Source organism: Corella eumyota, chromosome 3, assembly GCF_963082875.1.
Source record: "Corella eumyota chromosome 3, kaCorEumy4.1, whole genome shotgun sequence".
NCBI lineage: Eukaryota > Metazoa > Chordata > Ascidiacea > Phlebobranchia > Corellidae > Corella > Corella eumyota.
Genome location: NC_137492.1, coordinates 3,768,815 through 3,784,788, shown reverse-complemented (window position 1 = coordinate 3,784,788; position 15,974 = coordinate 3,768,815). Strand labels below are relative to the sequence as shown.

The window sequence follows — 15,974 nt, the reverse complement described above, 5'->3', positions numbered from 1 at the left end:
TTTCCAAAACAGGATACACAATTAAATAACAATACTAAACGATATCACTTAATTTGGTATAATAAAATTGTTTTGTAAACTTAAGCCTGTGATTTTCATCTAATATTTTAAGTTGAAATTTACAGTCGAACGAACATGAAACATACAAAAGGTAAGCCTATTTTTACATTTTCTTTTTCGTTTTAAAAGCAGGTGAAGTATGTGGTAGGGAAAAACAAATGCTACTCTTTTTTTGTGCGTTTAAAAATGGAATTTAGATTTTCCGTATGGATATTTATTTGCATACGGGTATTTTTAAAAGGTTAAATATAAGTGCATTTCAGATAAAACAGAGCTAGACTTTAATTAAAGCTTGTTTTAAATAAAAAAGGTTTTTAAATATTTTTTGAAGTAAAATTAAAGTTATTTTAATTTTTTTATATGTAAATAGCAATAAATTATACAATAACTTAAACGCAAAAAAAATTTAATGGTATGATTCACAAAATTAAAAAAATTAAAAATCCTTTTAATTATTAATCATTAACATAATATTGTGTGTTTTTGCTTGTCGGCAGCTAAGATTTGCGAAACATTAGGCTAAAGCTAGTTAGTTGTTTTAGTTTGTGTAGAATATTTTTATTACAAATACGCCTAATTAAACAAAAAAATATAATTTTTAATTTTATTACGCATATGTTTATTCGACAGTTAATATATTAATCATTAAACCAATAACTGTAAAACTCTACGCTGAATTGTGTGCAAATTTACACAAAGAGTGTATGATTAATTAGTCCAGAAGTTTTGTTGTGTTAAATTAATCTTTGGTTTTACCAGGATCAATTATTTAAATTTGTTTGTGGGCAACCACGGTAGCTACGTGCCAACAGGAAAAGGTATAGTTCATCATAAATAAGCGTAAAATTGTCGGTTGGGTTATTCTGAAATAAATCCATTTGATACTTAACATACGTCACGGGCACGTGACCAAACACGTGACGTAGACCGTTCTATTATTAGTCACATCATGTGATTGTTTGTGTGACGATCTGTACTGCTGTACGTTGCTTGTGACTTCATTCTTTATTTATGTAAACTTCCCATGATTTATTTAAAAGGCTTATAACACTTGTGTCATGTGAAACAGTTTAGTTTTGAAAAGTTACACTTGTAGGTCAATATGTACAGATGTAAGTCAAAGTGTGGTGGTTATAACAAAGAAATTAGTAATTTTAAATTGCTGAAAAAGACTTTCTGATTGTAAATGAATTAAGTTGAGATATACAAGCGTTTCATAACTGTTCTTTTTGTTTTTATTGTTTAAATATTATTGCGTGGGAAGTTGAATGTTTATAGTTAGGCATACTGGCCTTTAAAATATCTTTATGTGTATAATATCAATTTAAAATTAGATATAATATTAAACCTACAAAATCTGAAAAAGGTAATTGTAAAGTAGCTAGTAGTAAATTTATATTTAATAACCCTCGTTTTTCTTATGTTCAGAAACTAATTTTATTTCCCTATTAAATTACCAATTTGTACTTCAAAAATATGTCTCTGTATCCGTCCTTAGAAGATATGAAAGTTGACCAAGCCTTAAGGGCTCAATCTCAACAGCACAATGACCATGCCATGGCAGTACACATGCAACAGCATGAAAATGCTCAAGCAGGTGCACCTCCCATGGCTCCTTCAGCCAGCATTAACTCCTTGTACCCTTCCTTAACAGAGTACATGGGCATGAACCTCGAATCGGAGGAAGTAAGACAGAATATGGCACTGATCCCATCGCAATTCCAAGTACCAGTTGTTCAGTCGCAAAAACCATCCAGCTTGACTGGTATGGTCGCACCAGTAAGCAGCCAGGGTTTGGTTGGAATGAAGAGGGCTGAAATCCAACAAGGCATCCGAATGGTCGTTCTTTGTAAGGATGGTAAAGGAAAACTTGGTCTTAAGATCAAGTCTGTTAGCAAGGGAGTGTTTGTTGCCTTCGTGAGCAAAGGATCCCCAGCTGCTATGGGAGGCCTTCGATTCGGCGACCAAATTTTACAAATCGACAATGAAACAGTAGCTGGATTTGGAACAGATAAAGCAATGAAGTTGCTGAAGAAAAGTGACCCCAAACGAGTCGAGTTTGCGATCAGAGATCGACCATTTGGACGTGCTGTCACCCTGCAGAAAGATTCTGCCGGTCATGTTGGATTTATTTACAAAGATGGAAAGATCACATCGATCGTGAAAGATACTTCAGCTGCCAGAAATGGTCTTCTTATCGACCACAACTTGTGTGAAGTAAATGGCCAATGTGTGGTTGGAATGAAGGATAAAGATATCCTTGATATTATGATCAACGGAGGGTTGACGGTTACCGTGACGATCATGCCTACCTTCATGTTCGAGCACATCGTGAAAAATATGGGAAGTGGTCTTCTTAAAAACCAAGACCACTCCATTCCTGATATTTAAATTTTTAGACAGTGTAAATACAGTTATTGTAAAAAGAAACACTTCAATGGAAATGGACGCACAAAATATTAAGGCATTTTTTTTTAATTAGATTGTGAAATTAAAGTTGGAAGAATTCCTAATTTTAAAGTGCAGTTTTTGAATTATTTTTGCCGAGAATTATTATGTGCAAGTCTGTTTCTTTATAGCACTTATTCATTGTTACCACCTATTTTTCTTTCCTTTATTGATCATGGTTTAGTACTATACATCACAAGTCCATTATACTAATAAGTTTATATAAATCTACATTTTCAATATAATATTTAACATTTTTATGTTTAAATACTTACTATCTTTCCGTTTCTCCTAACTTTTGTCAATGTTATTAATAGATTACTTATTTGTACTAATTCTACTGTACAGTAATTTGATTGTTATTTCTTTCCAGAGCTGCTGACTTGCAATTATAATTTATAAAAAACATGGAAAAATAACATTATTTATTGGATAACCCTTTTTGTAATTTTTTCAATGCTAATAAAAACAATATGTTTGTAATATCTGAGTGTTATTTTAAGCCAATTAAGGTTTATTAAAAGTCAATTGGTATATATTAACTTACACCCCCAACTTTAAATTGAAAGTTTTTTTTATTAAAAATATTCATTATAAATATATATACTACAAAAAATGTACTCTAAAGTGGTCCTAACTAGGAAATACCTTTATTGAGAACAACAAAAGAAAAAAAAACAAATAAGAAAAAATTTTACAGTGCTAGTTTACATTTTTTTCTTCTTTTCTTAAATGACAATATAGGTGAAGAAGGACGTTTAACAGTTTTATTATCACTTTCACAATCAGGAGTAGAATTACTTTCATTATCGATATTATCTAATACATTTTCAGTGTCATTTATATTTTTAATTTGGTGTTGAGATAGCTCTAACCATTTTTCTGATATATCTTGTTCTTGTATACAGTTAGTTGACTGCGATTTTTGGGACTTAGTTGTTAGTGTTTGTACAATATTGGGTTTTTCTATAAATTTAGGGACATGAAAAGTTAAACAGGGGTCATTTTTTACCCCACGAAACCCATCGCCGGTTATTTTGTATTGACACGATGCTTTGGGTCTATCACAGGCTTTGTACAAAAAACAGTGCCTAAAAAAAATTTAAACAAAAAATTAGACAAAATTATAATATTTTTAATAAGGAAATTTGTTTTAACTTGCCTGGTATTATCTTCTTGCTTTGAAAGCATTAGTTTTACATTAGGAATATAGCTCCAACTTTCTCCCAAGGCAGGTACTACAAAAGCTTTGCCAGTAGAGCAGTGAAATTTTGTTGTGACCTAAAATCAATTATTTATAGATAAATAACATACTCATGTTAAAACTAAATCATAATCCCTAACTCAATTAACCGACAGCGTGGTGTAGTGGTAAGAACACTTGCTACACCACCATGAGGTTGTGGGTTCAATCCCCCACTTATGCTGTAGCGCCTTTAAGTAAGGCGCTATAAATGGTATAAACTCCTGCTGAGCCAGCACCTAATCAGCAGAATAATTATCGGGCAATTATAATCTATATAATATCCCAAACTGCTAAAGGCAACTCGAGACTGGGTTGTGGTAACTGAGTAATTCTATGTTTAGGTCGCGCATTCGACCTTCCCACATCGAGGATAAAGAGATATACAAAAAAAAATTTACCTGGTTTACTAGCACCACTGACAGATTATTTAACATCGACATTTTTCTGAAATTGACCCCTAAATTGTTTAACACAACAGTTCTTGTTCGCAAATCTTCTTCCGATCTTATCCAATGTGCCACGCTGTCAACTACAATTAATTTAACCTAAAATTTAAAAAAAATATATTTTTTAAAAAGTTCTTTATTGCAAAAAAATGAATAGAATAGCTAAATTATAGAAAGATTTATAAATTAAAGTTTTTTTTCTACTTTCATTAGCAAATTTAAATAATAAAATTTAGTTTACACTACTACAATAAAAGTGTTAAAAGTAGAACTACATCTACAGTATAATTTTATGTAATTACAGTTTGGATAATGACAGTAATTTACCTCAGGATGTTCTTGAATAAATTCTGCCATGTTGTGAGTAGCTGCAAGAAATTGTACAACATTCATACAACGAAACAAATATATTCTTGATAATATTTCATCAACTGAGAGTCTAGACTCCTGATTATTTTCTACAAAAATGGAAAGTCATGATATAAAAATAATATAAAGTCAATATATTTAGCTCATTTATTACATAATGTAATATAAAAATAATGACTTAACTATTTAAATAGAAAAATGAACATGCCAAATATAGTAATTTGCTTAAATTAAAGTAATAATTACACTGCAAATAAAAATAGAAACCGCCTCCTTTTTGTTGATATACAACCCCCAACAATTCAAAATTTTTAAATAAAATCAAAAATCTGCACCTTTTAAAGTTTTGTTGCACAAATCAATGGTTGAGGTAGCAATTTGCGAAAGCCTTTGAGGTGAAAAATTACTCTCATTATCAATATACACAGCAGAGCCCCCAAGTCCACCTAATACAGTCGGAATTTGAACATTTACACAAAGTTGGTAACATAACTGAGATTTTCCTAAACCACTTGCACCTATATAAATTAGCACAAATAATAAATAGTAGTAAATACTAAAATTAATTTATATTAAAACTAAATTAATTTATACACCATTTATGCAAGAGCATACCACAAGTAACTACACGCTACATACAAAAGGCATCTTAATAGCAATAAAAATAATTTAATAATACATTTTGATGTATATATAGCAATTTAAACTTAAGACTGGGTCAGGGTAACACATGTTGCTTTATGTTTAGGTTGTAAAGTCAACCTTCCAATACCAAGGTTAAATAAGTATAAAAAAAAGTGTTTTACGAAATAACCATGTTAATATCCTAAAAAATTATCTACATTTAAAATAACGACATTTAAGATAAATTTGGTACCTGCAATTTCATAAATGCAACCAGTATTAAAACCACCACCCAAAATTTTATCAAGTTGTGGAGAAAATGAAGTGATTTGTTGTTTGTTTTCAGATTGAAGTAGACTTGCTGCTGTTGTAAACTCTATGCGAGTATCCGAGCTCATGAATAATATTGGTCTTGCTGCATTTTGGAAATCACAATCTGTTATTTTTAACAGTTTACCGGTGATTAAATGCGATTTACATGTACCAAAAAGTTATAAAATTGTTTAACTTCATGTATATATGAACATACCTTATTTAGAATTTTTTCCTCAAATTAATAACAAATATATTAAGCCTTTGCTTCTTAATTATTTCACCTAAAATTTTATAAGTGCAACCTGGTGGAAAAATGGAATAATTAGAATATTTATGTTAGTGTAAAACTCTAATTTAAATAAAAATTGCATAGAATTAACAGAAATTTGAATTAATAAATAAACATACACGCCAATCTAAATTTAAAAGCCCAAATGGTAATTGCACTATTTCGAATTAAATATGATTATCTAAAAATTCTTTAAAAAAATAAGTTGTTTAGCCTGAACGCTTTCCCGACAAAGCGGACATTCAGGTTTCGTGTTCACCCACTGACAAATACAATTCCAACAAAACAAATGCCCACACATTGTTATTGTCATGTCATTTTTCTTTTCCAAGCATAATGAGCATTTTCGTTTGCTATTTCTACTCCGTAGAGCAACATTTTTAATTTCTAAGTGAGCATTAACAGATTTTGAGTCATTGTTATCATTAGCAGATTTTTCAGTTAGACTTTTATACAGATTCCATGCTTGAAGCCCAAACATAATGCTTGCTTGTATAATTGATAATCTACCCAAGCTAGCAAACTCGTTTTCTGTATTTTGATTGTTAACAAAATATTTCACATATTCGACCTGTGACGCACGTTTCGAAAAAAGATGGAATTGACCTTGCAAGAAAAAAATTGAGAGATGTAACCTGTGAAATGTGACGATAAGCCCACGTAGCTTTGTGATTGCGTCTAAATATTTGTTTTTTTGAATTTCAGATAATTGAGTGTATTTGTTTGCCTGAAGTTGAGATTCAAAGTGGGTTAAAAAACGTTCTATGAGATAGGGAGCAACTGAATGTCCAAAAATTAACAAAAACTTGCTCTGCCAGGAGGGTAACTCTAATTTCGAAGAATTCACCTTTTAAAAATGCAACAACAAAAATACAAATTTACTCTGTAAAAGGGCATTTTCAAAAAAAACTTGGCATCAATACATAAGGTCCCTGGTTCAATTCTCATAAAGTGCTCTTTTATGCTAAAGCTCTAGGTTAAAGTGCTATAAAGGGTATAAACTCTCTCGCTGAGTCAAATACTTAAGCAGCAGCTTAAATATATGGCAATTGTATTCTATAATATCCAAACTGCTTACTCAAGACAAGGTCAAGCTACCTGTTGTTACTCTATGTTTTGGTCACAAAGTAAAACAAGGAGTCAAAAAAAAGATATACAGATAGCTATTTTCTAAATAATTTTACCTGAATTAAATTTGTGTATTCCTCTCCCAAAGTTTGCAGACTACACCCAGTAGTTATTGAGTAATAAACAAAATCAACAATCATGTTTATTTCTCGGGTCCATCTCAAAGTTGTTAAAGCTCCTAAAAACTGCTGAACACAATCTGTTGCTAAACCTGGGTAATAAAAAAGGCATTTTAAATACAGTAAGCTACTTTTAAAGACAGGACAGTTATCACAGTTTTGGGGATGTCAATTTACATTACATTAACAATCATAAGCATATATAGTTATCTTTTAAAATGTAGGAGAAAAATTAATTTATTAAAAAACTTTAAATTTTTCGTCTACAAATTTTAACTTCTTCTTACCTCTAAATATGTTTACATAATATTGATCTTTTTGCTGGCTGCAAATTTGTGCCACGATGCTTGGAGTTAATAGAGGCATGATTAAAATTAAGTAAGGATTTAAAAACACTACTTAGTTTACCAATTGTGGTGTTAAATAAAAAAAACAGTTTTTCTAAAAAAAAATTTTTTAAAATTAACGTAATAATACCTGATTTTTTTGGAAATGCAGCAACTAGACAAAAATCATGAAATGTGTTTACATAAATTAATAAATAAAACAATGGATTAAGGGAGGAAGAGAAGTAGTGCAATCAGTGCCAAACAAACATAAAAAATTTATAAGTAAAAAAATAAAATCAAATATTTTGGGATTAAACATTTTTTTTTGGATGAAAATTTATAAATCTTCAATCAGTTCATCCACATCAATTGTGGAGTCAGCAGAAGTTGTTGCTGTATTAGCATCCGACAAATAAATCTGATCGTCATCTTGCCCCTTTTTCTTTGGAGACTCAAGTTCAAACGATTTAATTTTCTCGACAACCTTCCGCTTTCTTTTCGGCAGAGATTCTAAAATTTCAAAACTTTCTTCGTTGATCATAAAATTGTTTTTAGATGTGTTTGGTTTAATATTATCATGCATTGGAGTTTGTATTGTAGTTGTTATTGAAGCAGTGGTAGGGCTATCAGGTTCTGGTGAAAACCTTGCAAGTTTCATTTTTAGATTGTGAATTAATTCCTTGTCATTAGATGCTTGCTGTTGTAATGTTCGAATTTTACTTTTTTTTTCATTTAGAATAAGAACAAATTTACCAATAAGGCTGTATTCCAATTTTTCTTTTAACTCTGTGCATTTTTGGAGCTCTTCATTTAAAAAAGTTAATTTAATATTTAAAGTTTTATTCTCAGACAAGTTTGACTCATTTATAGTCTTTAAATTTTGAGTTTGGTCACAACAGCAACTTAATATTTTTTGCAATGCTTCTTTTGTATCAGTCTTTTTTAATTCAAATCTACCAAGGCAATATTTAATTTCATTTTCAGTTTTTTTCCATTCTAAAACCAAGTCATCTTCACATTGGTCTATGTTATAATTGTAATCCTAAAATAAAGAATTTTTAAACAAGTCAGTAAATCTATTTTAAAATTTTAAGTCTACTATTTATTTATAGCCTATAAAATAAGATTTTTTTTTTATAAAAAAAATTAAGCTGCTGATTAAGTGTTGGCTCACCAGGAGTTTATATCATTTATAGCATCTTACTTAAGACCACTTTATTGTGAGAACAGTGGGAATTGAACCCAAGGACCTCATGCAATGAAGCCAAGTGTTATGACCACTTTACCATGCGATCAATTGTTTAAGTTATTATTTAAAAGATTTATGTAAAATAATAAAAAAAGACAATAATTTGGCAATCAACAATTTAGAAAAATTAATTTAGTTTGTCACCAATTTTTAATTTCTTATTGCTTACTTTATTTATAATTGATCCCGCCAAAGCATGTTTCATCATTTTTAAATATTCATCAGATGACAAGTTAGCTTCTGATGCAAATTCCTCAATCATCATATTAGATAACTTCACATTCCAACAGTTGACACAGTCTGATATTATTATGTTACACCCCGATAGGTCATTGAATTTGGACTGAATAAAAAAGTTTTTTCCATTGCTGGTGATTGAAAGCAAAGAACTAGAACTCATTTAACTTAATTCTTTTTATTACTAAATCCTATCCTGATACAAGATTAAACAAAGAATAAGTGTTAATAAATATATTTCTATGTAACTGATATAATAAGTACACACATATTTTTGTAAAAATTTACAGTCATATTCATACATAGTAGCATACTTTTGTTACATTGCACAAAATTAATTTAGTTACACTTAGCCAAGAAAAGAAAATTATTTTTCAAAAAATTTTAGTAAAATCATATTTTAAAAGAAGCAGAATATAACGAAAACAAAAATATCAATAATAAAAAAGCGATTAAAATTATGATTCAGGTGCAGTAGTCAAACCTTCCATGGGGACAGCAGATAAATTGTTTGTGTATTGCCTAGCAGCATAATTACTATCTGTGACATCATTATTAGTCTCTGCTATGCTCTCTAGTGGTAGCCCATGTTCTCCAGCTTCTGGTAAATGTTCAATAATTTGATCGGGCACGCAAATGTTTATATCTTTTTTATGATTTAATTGGTCGTCGATTACTTTGATTAAAAAAGATTTGTCAGCTTCTCGAATTGAATTGATGAGTATTAATTCAGAGACAAGACCTTCGGGAGTGTCTTCAGAGGTAATATCACATCGAAATTGTCGATTCATTTTGTCCTCAAATTTTGCCTGTATTATTATTTCATGACCTTCGTTTTCGTCATCTCGGGCAACAAAACAACATTGAGCATGGATCATTTTTCGAGTTTCTGGTAAATCCTTTATCTCAGGAGCCATGCCCTGCGCCTGACCTTTGCCTTGACCTTCTCCCTCTAATAAAAGCTCTGGACTTACTTCGGCGGGTGGTGGTTTGGGTAAAGCAAAGGCGGTAAGTGGGTATATCCCATTCCTGACATCCTCTAAGAATTTGTCAACATCAAATGGGGACACATCTCCCTCCTTAATAACTTTTTCAGTACCACTTGATGTAGCTAGAATGGTATCTTTGCTTATTTCCCGTTGCTTGTAAAAATCGAGCTGATTTTCAGACTGGATGTCTTGGTTTTTAACAAATGAATGAGCTGACAATAGTTTTAAAGAATGCACTTCAAAAAGAACGGGGTGAAGTAGTAAATCTCTAGCAGACGGTCGTTCTAATGGACGCGTTTTTAGACAAAGTCGAATAAAATTTTGTTGCTGTTCGTCATCCAGCATAGTTAATGCTCTTTCAATATCTTCGTTAGTAATTCGCTTTCCTTCACCGACAAGATGAGTTTTTGGCAATGCCATCTCTAATGCACATATCCCAAATGAATAAATATCTACAGCAGGAGTTATATTACCTGACCCATGGGCATCTACACACTCTGGGGCAAAGTAGTGTAGATTTTTATGAATTTCAAGATAAGTTTTGACATGGTTTCTTATCGCGTCTGGTGCCACAGAACCAATTTTAAGCAAACCATTGTGTTGAATAAAAATTGTATCGCAAGTTAAGTTACCATGGACTATAGGAGGGTCACAACTATGCAGGTAACTTAATGCAGATAAAATCTGTCTGCACCATCGTTTCCAGGACTTAGTACTTTTATATTTATGGATTTCTTTTGTTTTGTTTAAAAACTTTTTAACCGAACCAGAACTCATGTATTCGGTAATAAAAATAACTCTGGTTTTTTGAGGATCTTTTTTTGAGGAGTCAATCCAGTAACGATGAAACTTAACAATATTGGCATGGTCAATTCTGGTCAAATTGTCAAAAACTGTTCGTATTTTTGCCTCTTGTGCTGTGTAGCTTTTTCTTTCCGAAAATTGAACTTCATTCCAGACTACCTCCACTCCTTCTTCAGAGTCCATTGCAAGAAAAGCGCAATCAATCCCTGGTACGTTTCTCTGGGAGACCTCTTCATTTCTTTTAAACCATCTTCCACAAGGGCTCTCCTCCAGGATTTCACTCTCGTCTTCCTCACTTTCGTGTTCGCTCTCTTCTGCCTTTAATCCTCCATCTTTTTCGGACATATTTCTGTTTTTTTCGTTCTTCTATAAAATAATTATTTCCTAAAGTTAAACGACGTCTTTTTACAATAATTTAAAGTTAATATACCTAACCTACAGAATATTCTAGATTGTTATAAATATATGACATAAAAAATATCCATTTTATGTTTAAAACTTGCGTTATTTTTTTTTTAAATGATGCCATATTGGTTTTAAAAAAGTCGAGCTGTCAATCAAACCTGTTCATGGCCTCTAAAGCCCCACCTACCGGGCAATTAATTTGTTGAGTTGTTACCTGGTTTGCCGCCGGTCAGCTACAAAAAAAATATAAAAGCTACACCAATAATCTAGATTTGTATTTAAAATTTGGATATGTAACAACCTATGTGTTTGTTTTACTATAACTTTCTACAGCATGTTTATTAAAAATAAAACTATCCATAACATAATACTTATTTTTTATCGATTATAAAAGTACTTCAGTCATAAATGAAGTGTTGCGGATGGCCATAGCATACACTGTGCTACGTGTTTTGTAGAAAATTTAGGCTAGGTCATGTAAATAAATAAGATTAATATAATATTACGTATTCTTAACTTGGTTATTCAGATATTTTGTTATAAATTATGATTTAACTATTTAACCTGGTCCACTTTTTTCGTAAAAATTAAAAAAGATATCTAACAATATGAGCCGGGTTTTGGGAGGTTACGGAAAAGCTCGAACTTTTGTTTTAAGATACAGAAAACCTTTTGGTATATTCTGTGTAGTCCTGCTTATTATTTTGCTTTGTTCAACCTATATCACCGAAGGGCGGCCTGGCAAAATCAAAGCATCAAGTCTGGATTATGATGGTCCGCCTTTGTTTGAGTCGTTTTCGATTTTAAACAGTTTCAACCAGCTGGAAGAAATGACGCTTGGTAAATCTGGCCTTTCGTCGCTTGCAGTTAAAGACGCTGTGGAAAACCTTATAGAGGCTGAAGAAGAGGCGTTGGTCCAAGCCAAAGTCGGAGCTATCAATATCTCAGCAATAGAAAACAAACCAAGTAAAATTTATGTTTGATAAATGTAAAGGTTAACAAAGTAATTTAGCTCCATAACTACGACATTTTGCTTTGACAATTAGCAAGGACAAAAACGCTAAGAGCGCTAATCTTATCATTTTTAAAGTTTTAGTTCGTTGTAAAAGATTATAGTTACTTAATAAAATTAACTGGCATCAAAATACCGCCAATAAGTCTTCTGTATATATTTTTAGTTTACGATGCTAACGGCAACGAATTGGGATTGCGTTTCCTTGCATTGAGCGACTGGGGCGGGCAATCAAAACCTCCCTACACGACCCACATAGAAAGAAACCTTGGCAGAGCTCTAGCTGAGTTTTCACTTCGATATGATTGCTCGTTTATTGTTTCACTCGGTGACAATTTTTGTGATGAAGGAGTTACAGATGTTAATGACCCAAGATTTGAGGTGGGTAAAATTTGTCGTATGAATTAACCCCCAAATATTATTGCAGTATTAATGTGTTTAAGTAAGTGCATTACCTAAGCTAAGTGGTTGTTTTTTATGTATGGTTAGGTTCATCTGAATTATTACGAAACTTTTCCTAATACTTAATTTTTAAATATTTTTAACGTTTAAAGGTAACGTTTGAAAACGTTTTTACTGAGTCTTCCCTACAACGACCATGGTACATAATCGCAGGTGATAAAGATTATAAGGGAAATGTATCAGCTCAAATCGAGTACACGAAACGATCAAAGTAAGTAGCTAGAATTTTTGAATAATTTTTTAAAAATTCCTTAAATCAAGAAACAAAGATTTATGGCCTTGAATTGGACCCGTTAAGGTCATAGACTACATTGCAAATTTACTTATGAAATTACATAAAATCTTTTAAAACTTTACGGAAAAAATTAAATTAATTCTTTTTTTAAATATACTGCTTAAATTTTTTATTTTTTGGAATAATTTAACAAAAAAATTAAACGTGACAACGCGTGATTTAAAAAAAATAAAAATGAAAGTGTAATCAGAATTTGACACATTAATGGCGCAATAACTTTAAAACAAATACTAACGATTTATTCCGCAATATATGCAATAAAATTTTATTGAGAAACGTTGTTTTTTAAAAGCAATGCAACCTGTTTACCTTTAAGGTTTATGACGCTCACAAATAACACGCAATCAGATTGCACCACGTAACAGTTATATAACGATCTTACTAAAAGAACTTTAGTCTCATTAAAACAAATAGGAATACAAACACGCCTGTTTTATCAACATTAAACTCTGTACTTTGCTTCATGGAATTTACCTTGTGCTAGGCCACTCAGCAAATATTTCCCATTTTATTAATTAAGTTTAGTGACGTTGAACTGTCATGTGATATGTGCTTGTTTTTGTGTTATCATAAACTTCGAAAGTCTAATCAGACATGGTCTTAATTGAATATTTATACCACTTTAAAATTTATTCAACTTTTTAAAAGTCCAATTTAAATTTTTATTGCCGCCATTTTATTCTTATCTTTGTTAGCAATACTTCAAAACATATCTTACAATTTTACTTTTTCTTGTAACGAGTTTACTTTAAGTTGTAAAAACTTGTTTTTAATTTGCTATAGGAGATGGAATTTCGAGAACAATTATTACATGAAGTCAGCTAATCTACCGAGCTACATTAACTTGACTGTAGAGTTGTTAATGATAGATACAGTCCAGCTATGTGGACCATTGCCTGACAACGGCACACTACAACCTAGTGGACCAATTAATTCAACCATTGCTGAAATCCAATGGGATTGGATCAAAGAAAAACTGAAAACTTCCAAGTAAGATTTTAAAATGTCGATTTAAAATTTATATAACTTGAATCAAAATAAGCTTGATATTCAGTGCCTTAACTTGTAACAGACACATAACTGAAGATTTAACAGTAAAGATATTTTAAATATTCAACCTTTATCTATAGATCGGAATACCTTATAGTTGCTGGGCATTATCCTGTATATTCAGGTGGCCATTACGGTCCAACCAAATGCTTGGTCGATAGATTGGAACCAATGCTGGACAAGTATCGAGTATCAGCTTATATTGGTGGACATGACCACAGTGTACAAGTAGAAACAGTTAATTTTTAACATATAGATTTAAGTTGATATACTTTGTTTTAAACATATTAATTACTACAGATTTCTAAACCTATTTTCTGTCTTAATATTGCCACAATATTGTTAATAAATTATTGACCAATAATTGCTTGTAAACAATCTTGATAAGGTTATAAGACAAACTTGACATTTTAACAAATCCAATAACAAAACTTAGTAGCTTGGTTTGAACACAAATTATATTATATTTTATTTTGTTTAGCATATCAAATCTCCTAGCCAAGGCGGGGTCCATTACTTTGTAAACGGAATTGCGAGCACAAACAACGACCAACCTGAACACTTGGACAGTATCTACTCAGATACCAAATATTTTTGGACAAATCACGTCGAGAATAACTTCGGAGCGTTCATGTACTGCGATGTACGGAAAGACCAAATGTCGGTAACTTTTGTTAAAAGTGATCACGCTATGATGTATTCAGCGACCATTTTGCCGAGAAGTCACCCTGTTAATTTATATCCAAATTTTGACTCAAAGAATAGGAGAATTTCGATTATAGAGCGACATCGCCCTTCGATTGAAGAGCTTAAACATCAACAGCAGATTTTAATCAATCAGCAGCGCCAATTGCAACAACAGCAACTCAAACAAAGGGAAAATTATCAAAGGCAAATGCAAAACCAATTGCAACAGCAACGACAACAACATCAACAGCAGCAAAAAATTAATCGTTTTCAACCGAAACATAATAAAAATCCACGCTATAGAATCATGTAGGTTAAATTACAAATATGTAATTTATAATTTATTTTAGCTGTAGTGCTTTCGTACGAGCGCTCAACAATATATAATTTATGCGGAGAATAAAATTACATTCTCTTTTGTGTGGTAGTCTTTTGCGGTAATGAGAAAATAGCATAGCAATCATTGTCATAACACATTTTATAGAGGCAAAAACTTGTAAATTTGGCTATTATCTTTCATCCAATATAGAAAGTTTTGGGCGTATAGAATTTTTTAATAAAAACTTAAGTTGTATAGAACAACTGTTTTTAAATGAAATGTTTTTAAACATTTAAAAGAAATTATGAATATTTTGTAATTACAAACAAGCATCATTTGGGTTAATAAACTTAACCTAATTAGACTATGTATAGAATTTTAGGACAAATTACAATTAAAAGCAAGTCACGTTTTCGCAATAATTGGTGTAATTTTCAAGGCCTTGTTATTCGAAATAATGAAATCGAACTTCGAGCCTTTACCCAGTCGTCTACTTCACCTGTTTTAACAGTCGTATATCAATACGAACTTTGCTCATTTAACTAACAAATATTTTGAAAACAAATAAAGTTTAATGGGTTTACATTTGTTTAAACCAGGCTTACCCCGTTTATGACTTTTATAAATCAACAAACAACCGATTGTTGATAACTAAAAATAACTATGGACACATATTAAATAAATCCCATTCGTGATAATGATATTTAGAAATACAATTTAAAAAAAAAACTACTAATATTTCTTAAATTCGCATAGCCCTAAAAAAAACATAATATTAATGAACAGTTATATAATTTTATTTTATTTATAGAAAAGGCTTTAAAGCGTAGTCATTTTACAAGCTATGAATTAATTTGAAAAACGCAACCGTTGCAGTTTTTTGTTTAGTTGTCATTTAAACTACTTATTATATTAAGTGACCTGCGGCCATTTAACTTTATGAAAAAGTCATTAGTCGCTACAAATTGTCGAAGTATATTGATTTGGTTAAATTTAATAAAAGGCTAATAAAAAACAATGGGCATTGTTAAGCGCGAATTCCAGCAACTTACTATCGATTTCCGTGGGTAATTTGCCTAAAATTGTTGCGCA

At 31.1% G+C, this 15,974-nt stretch overlaps 6 protein-coding genes across 7 annotated transcripts; 2 read left to right on the top strand and 4 right to left on the bottom strand.

Moving 5' to 3' along the window:
* Positions 1–1,081: 1,081 nt before the first annotated feature.
* LOC145744632 (syntenin-1-like) lies at positions 1,082–2,985 on the top strand. Its single transcript, XM_082562530.1, has one exon. It carries the CDS (start codon positions 1,537–1,539, stop codon positions 2,449–2,451), a length of 915 nt encoding a protein of 304 aa, XP_082418656.1. The 5' UTR covers positions 1,082–1,536; the 3' UTR covers positions 2,452–2,985.
* Positions 2,986–3,116: 131 nt separating this feature from the next.
* On the bottom strand, positions 3,117–5,949 carry LOC145746425 (DNA repair protein RAD51 homolog 3-like). Of its 2 annotated transcripts, none has more exons than XM_082564707.1 (7): positions 5,723–5,949; positions 5,447–5,629; positions 4,905–5,087; positions 4,528–4,658; positions 4,153–4,299; positions 3,671–3,789; positions 3,117–3,599 (listed from the first exon to the last, which is right to left on the bottom strand). In XM_082564707.1, the coding sequence occupies exons 2-7, from the start codon at positions 5,589–5,591 to the stop codon at positions 3,203–3,205; spliced, it is 1,122 nt and encodes a 373-aa protein (XP_082420833.1). In that variant the 5' UTR covers positions 5,592–5,629; positions 5,723–5,949; the 3' UTR covers positions 3,117–3,202. The 2 variants fall into 2 exon arrangements, with proteins under 2 accessions (XP_082420833.1, XP_082420834.1); XM_082564708.1 differs by having other exon boundaries at positions 4,528–4,568; positions 5,723–5,842.
* A 29-nt stretch (positions 5,950–5,978) lies between these two features.
* Positions 5,979–7,481, bottom strand: LOC145746428 (peroxisome assembly protein 10-B-like). Its single transcript, XM_082564710.1, has 3 exons — positions 7,332–7,481; positions 6,982–7,136; positions 5,979–6,644 (listed from the first exon to the last, which is right to left on the bottom strand). Exons 1-3 carry the CDS (start codon positions 7,408–7,410, stop codon positions 5,979–5,981), a joined length of 900 nt encoding a protein of 299 aa, XP_082420836.1. The 5' UTR covers positions 7,411–7,481.
* Positions 7,482–7,486: 5 nt separating this feature from the next.
* LOC145746427 (DNA repair protein XRCC4-like) lies at positions 7,487–9,022 on the bottom strand. Its single transcript, XM_082564709.1, has 2 exons — positions 8,792–9,022; positions 7,487–8,415 (listed from the first exon to the last, which is right to left on the bottom strand). The coding sequence occupies exons 1-2, from the start codon at positions 9,020–9,022 to the stop codon at positions 7,711–7,713; spliced, it is 936 nt and encodes a 311-aa protein (XP_082420835.1). The 3' UTR covers positions 7,487–7,710.
* Positions 9,023–9,055: 33 nt separating this feature from the next.
* Positions 9,056–11,126, bottom strand: LOC145746424 (nuclear receptor-binding protein-like). Its single transcript, XM_082564706.1, has one exon. It carries the CDS (start codon positions 10,995–10,997, stop codon positions 9,318–9,320), a length of 1,680 nt encoding a protein of 559 aa, XP_082420832.1. The 5' UTR covers positions 10,998–11,126; the 3' UTR covers positions 9,056–9,317.
* A 469-nt stretch (positions 11,127–11,595) lies between these two features.
* LOC145745558 (tartrate-resistant acid phosphatase type 5-like) lies at positions 11,596–15,096 on the top strand. Its single transcript, XM_082563672.1, has 6 exons — positions 11,596–12,023; positions 12,236–12,450; positions 12,624–12,742; positions 13,610–13,816; positions 13,957–14,104; positions 14,358–15,096. The coding sequence occupies exons 1-6, from the start codon at positions 11,666–11,668 to the stop codon at positions 14,874–14,876; spliced, it is 1,566 nt and encodes a 521-aa protein (XP_082419798.1). The 5' UTR covers positions 11,596–11,665; the 3' UTR covers positions 14,877–15,096.
* Positions 15,097–15,974: the final 878 nt, after the last annotated feature.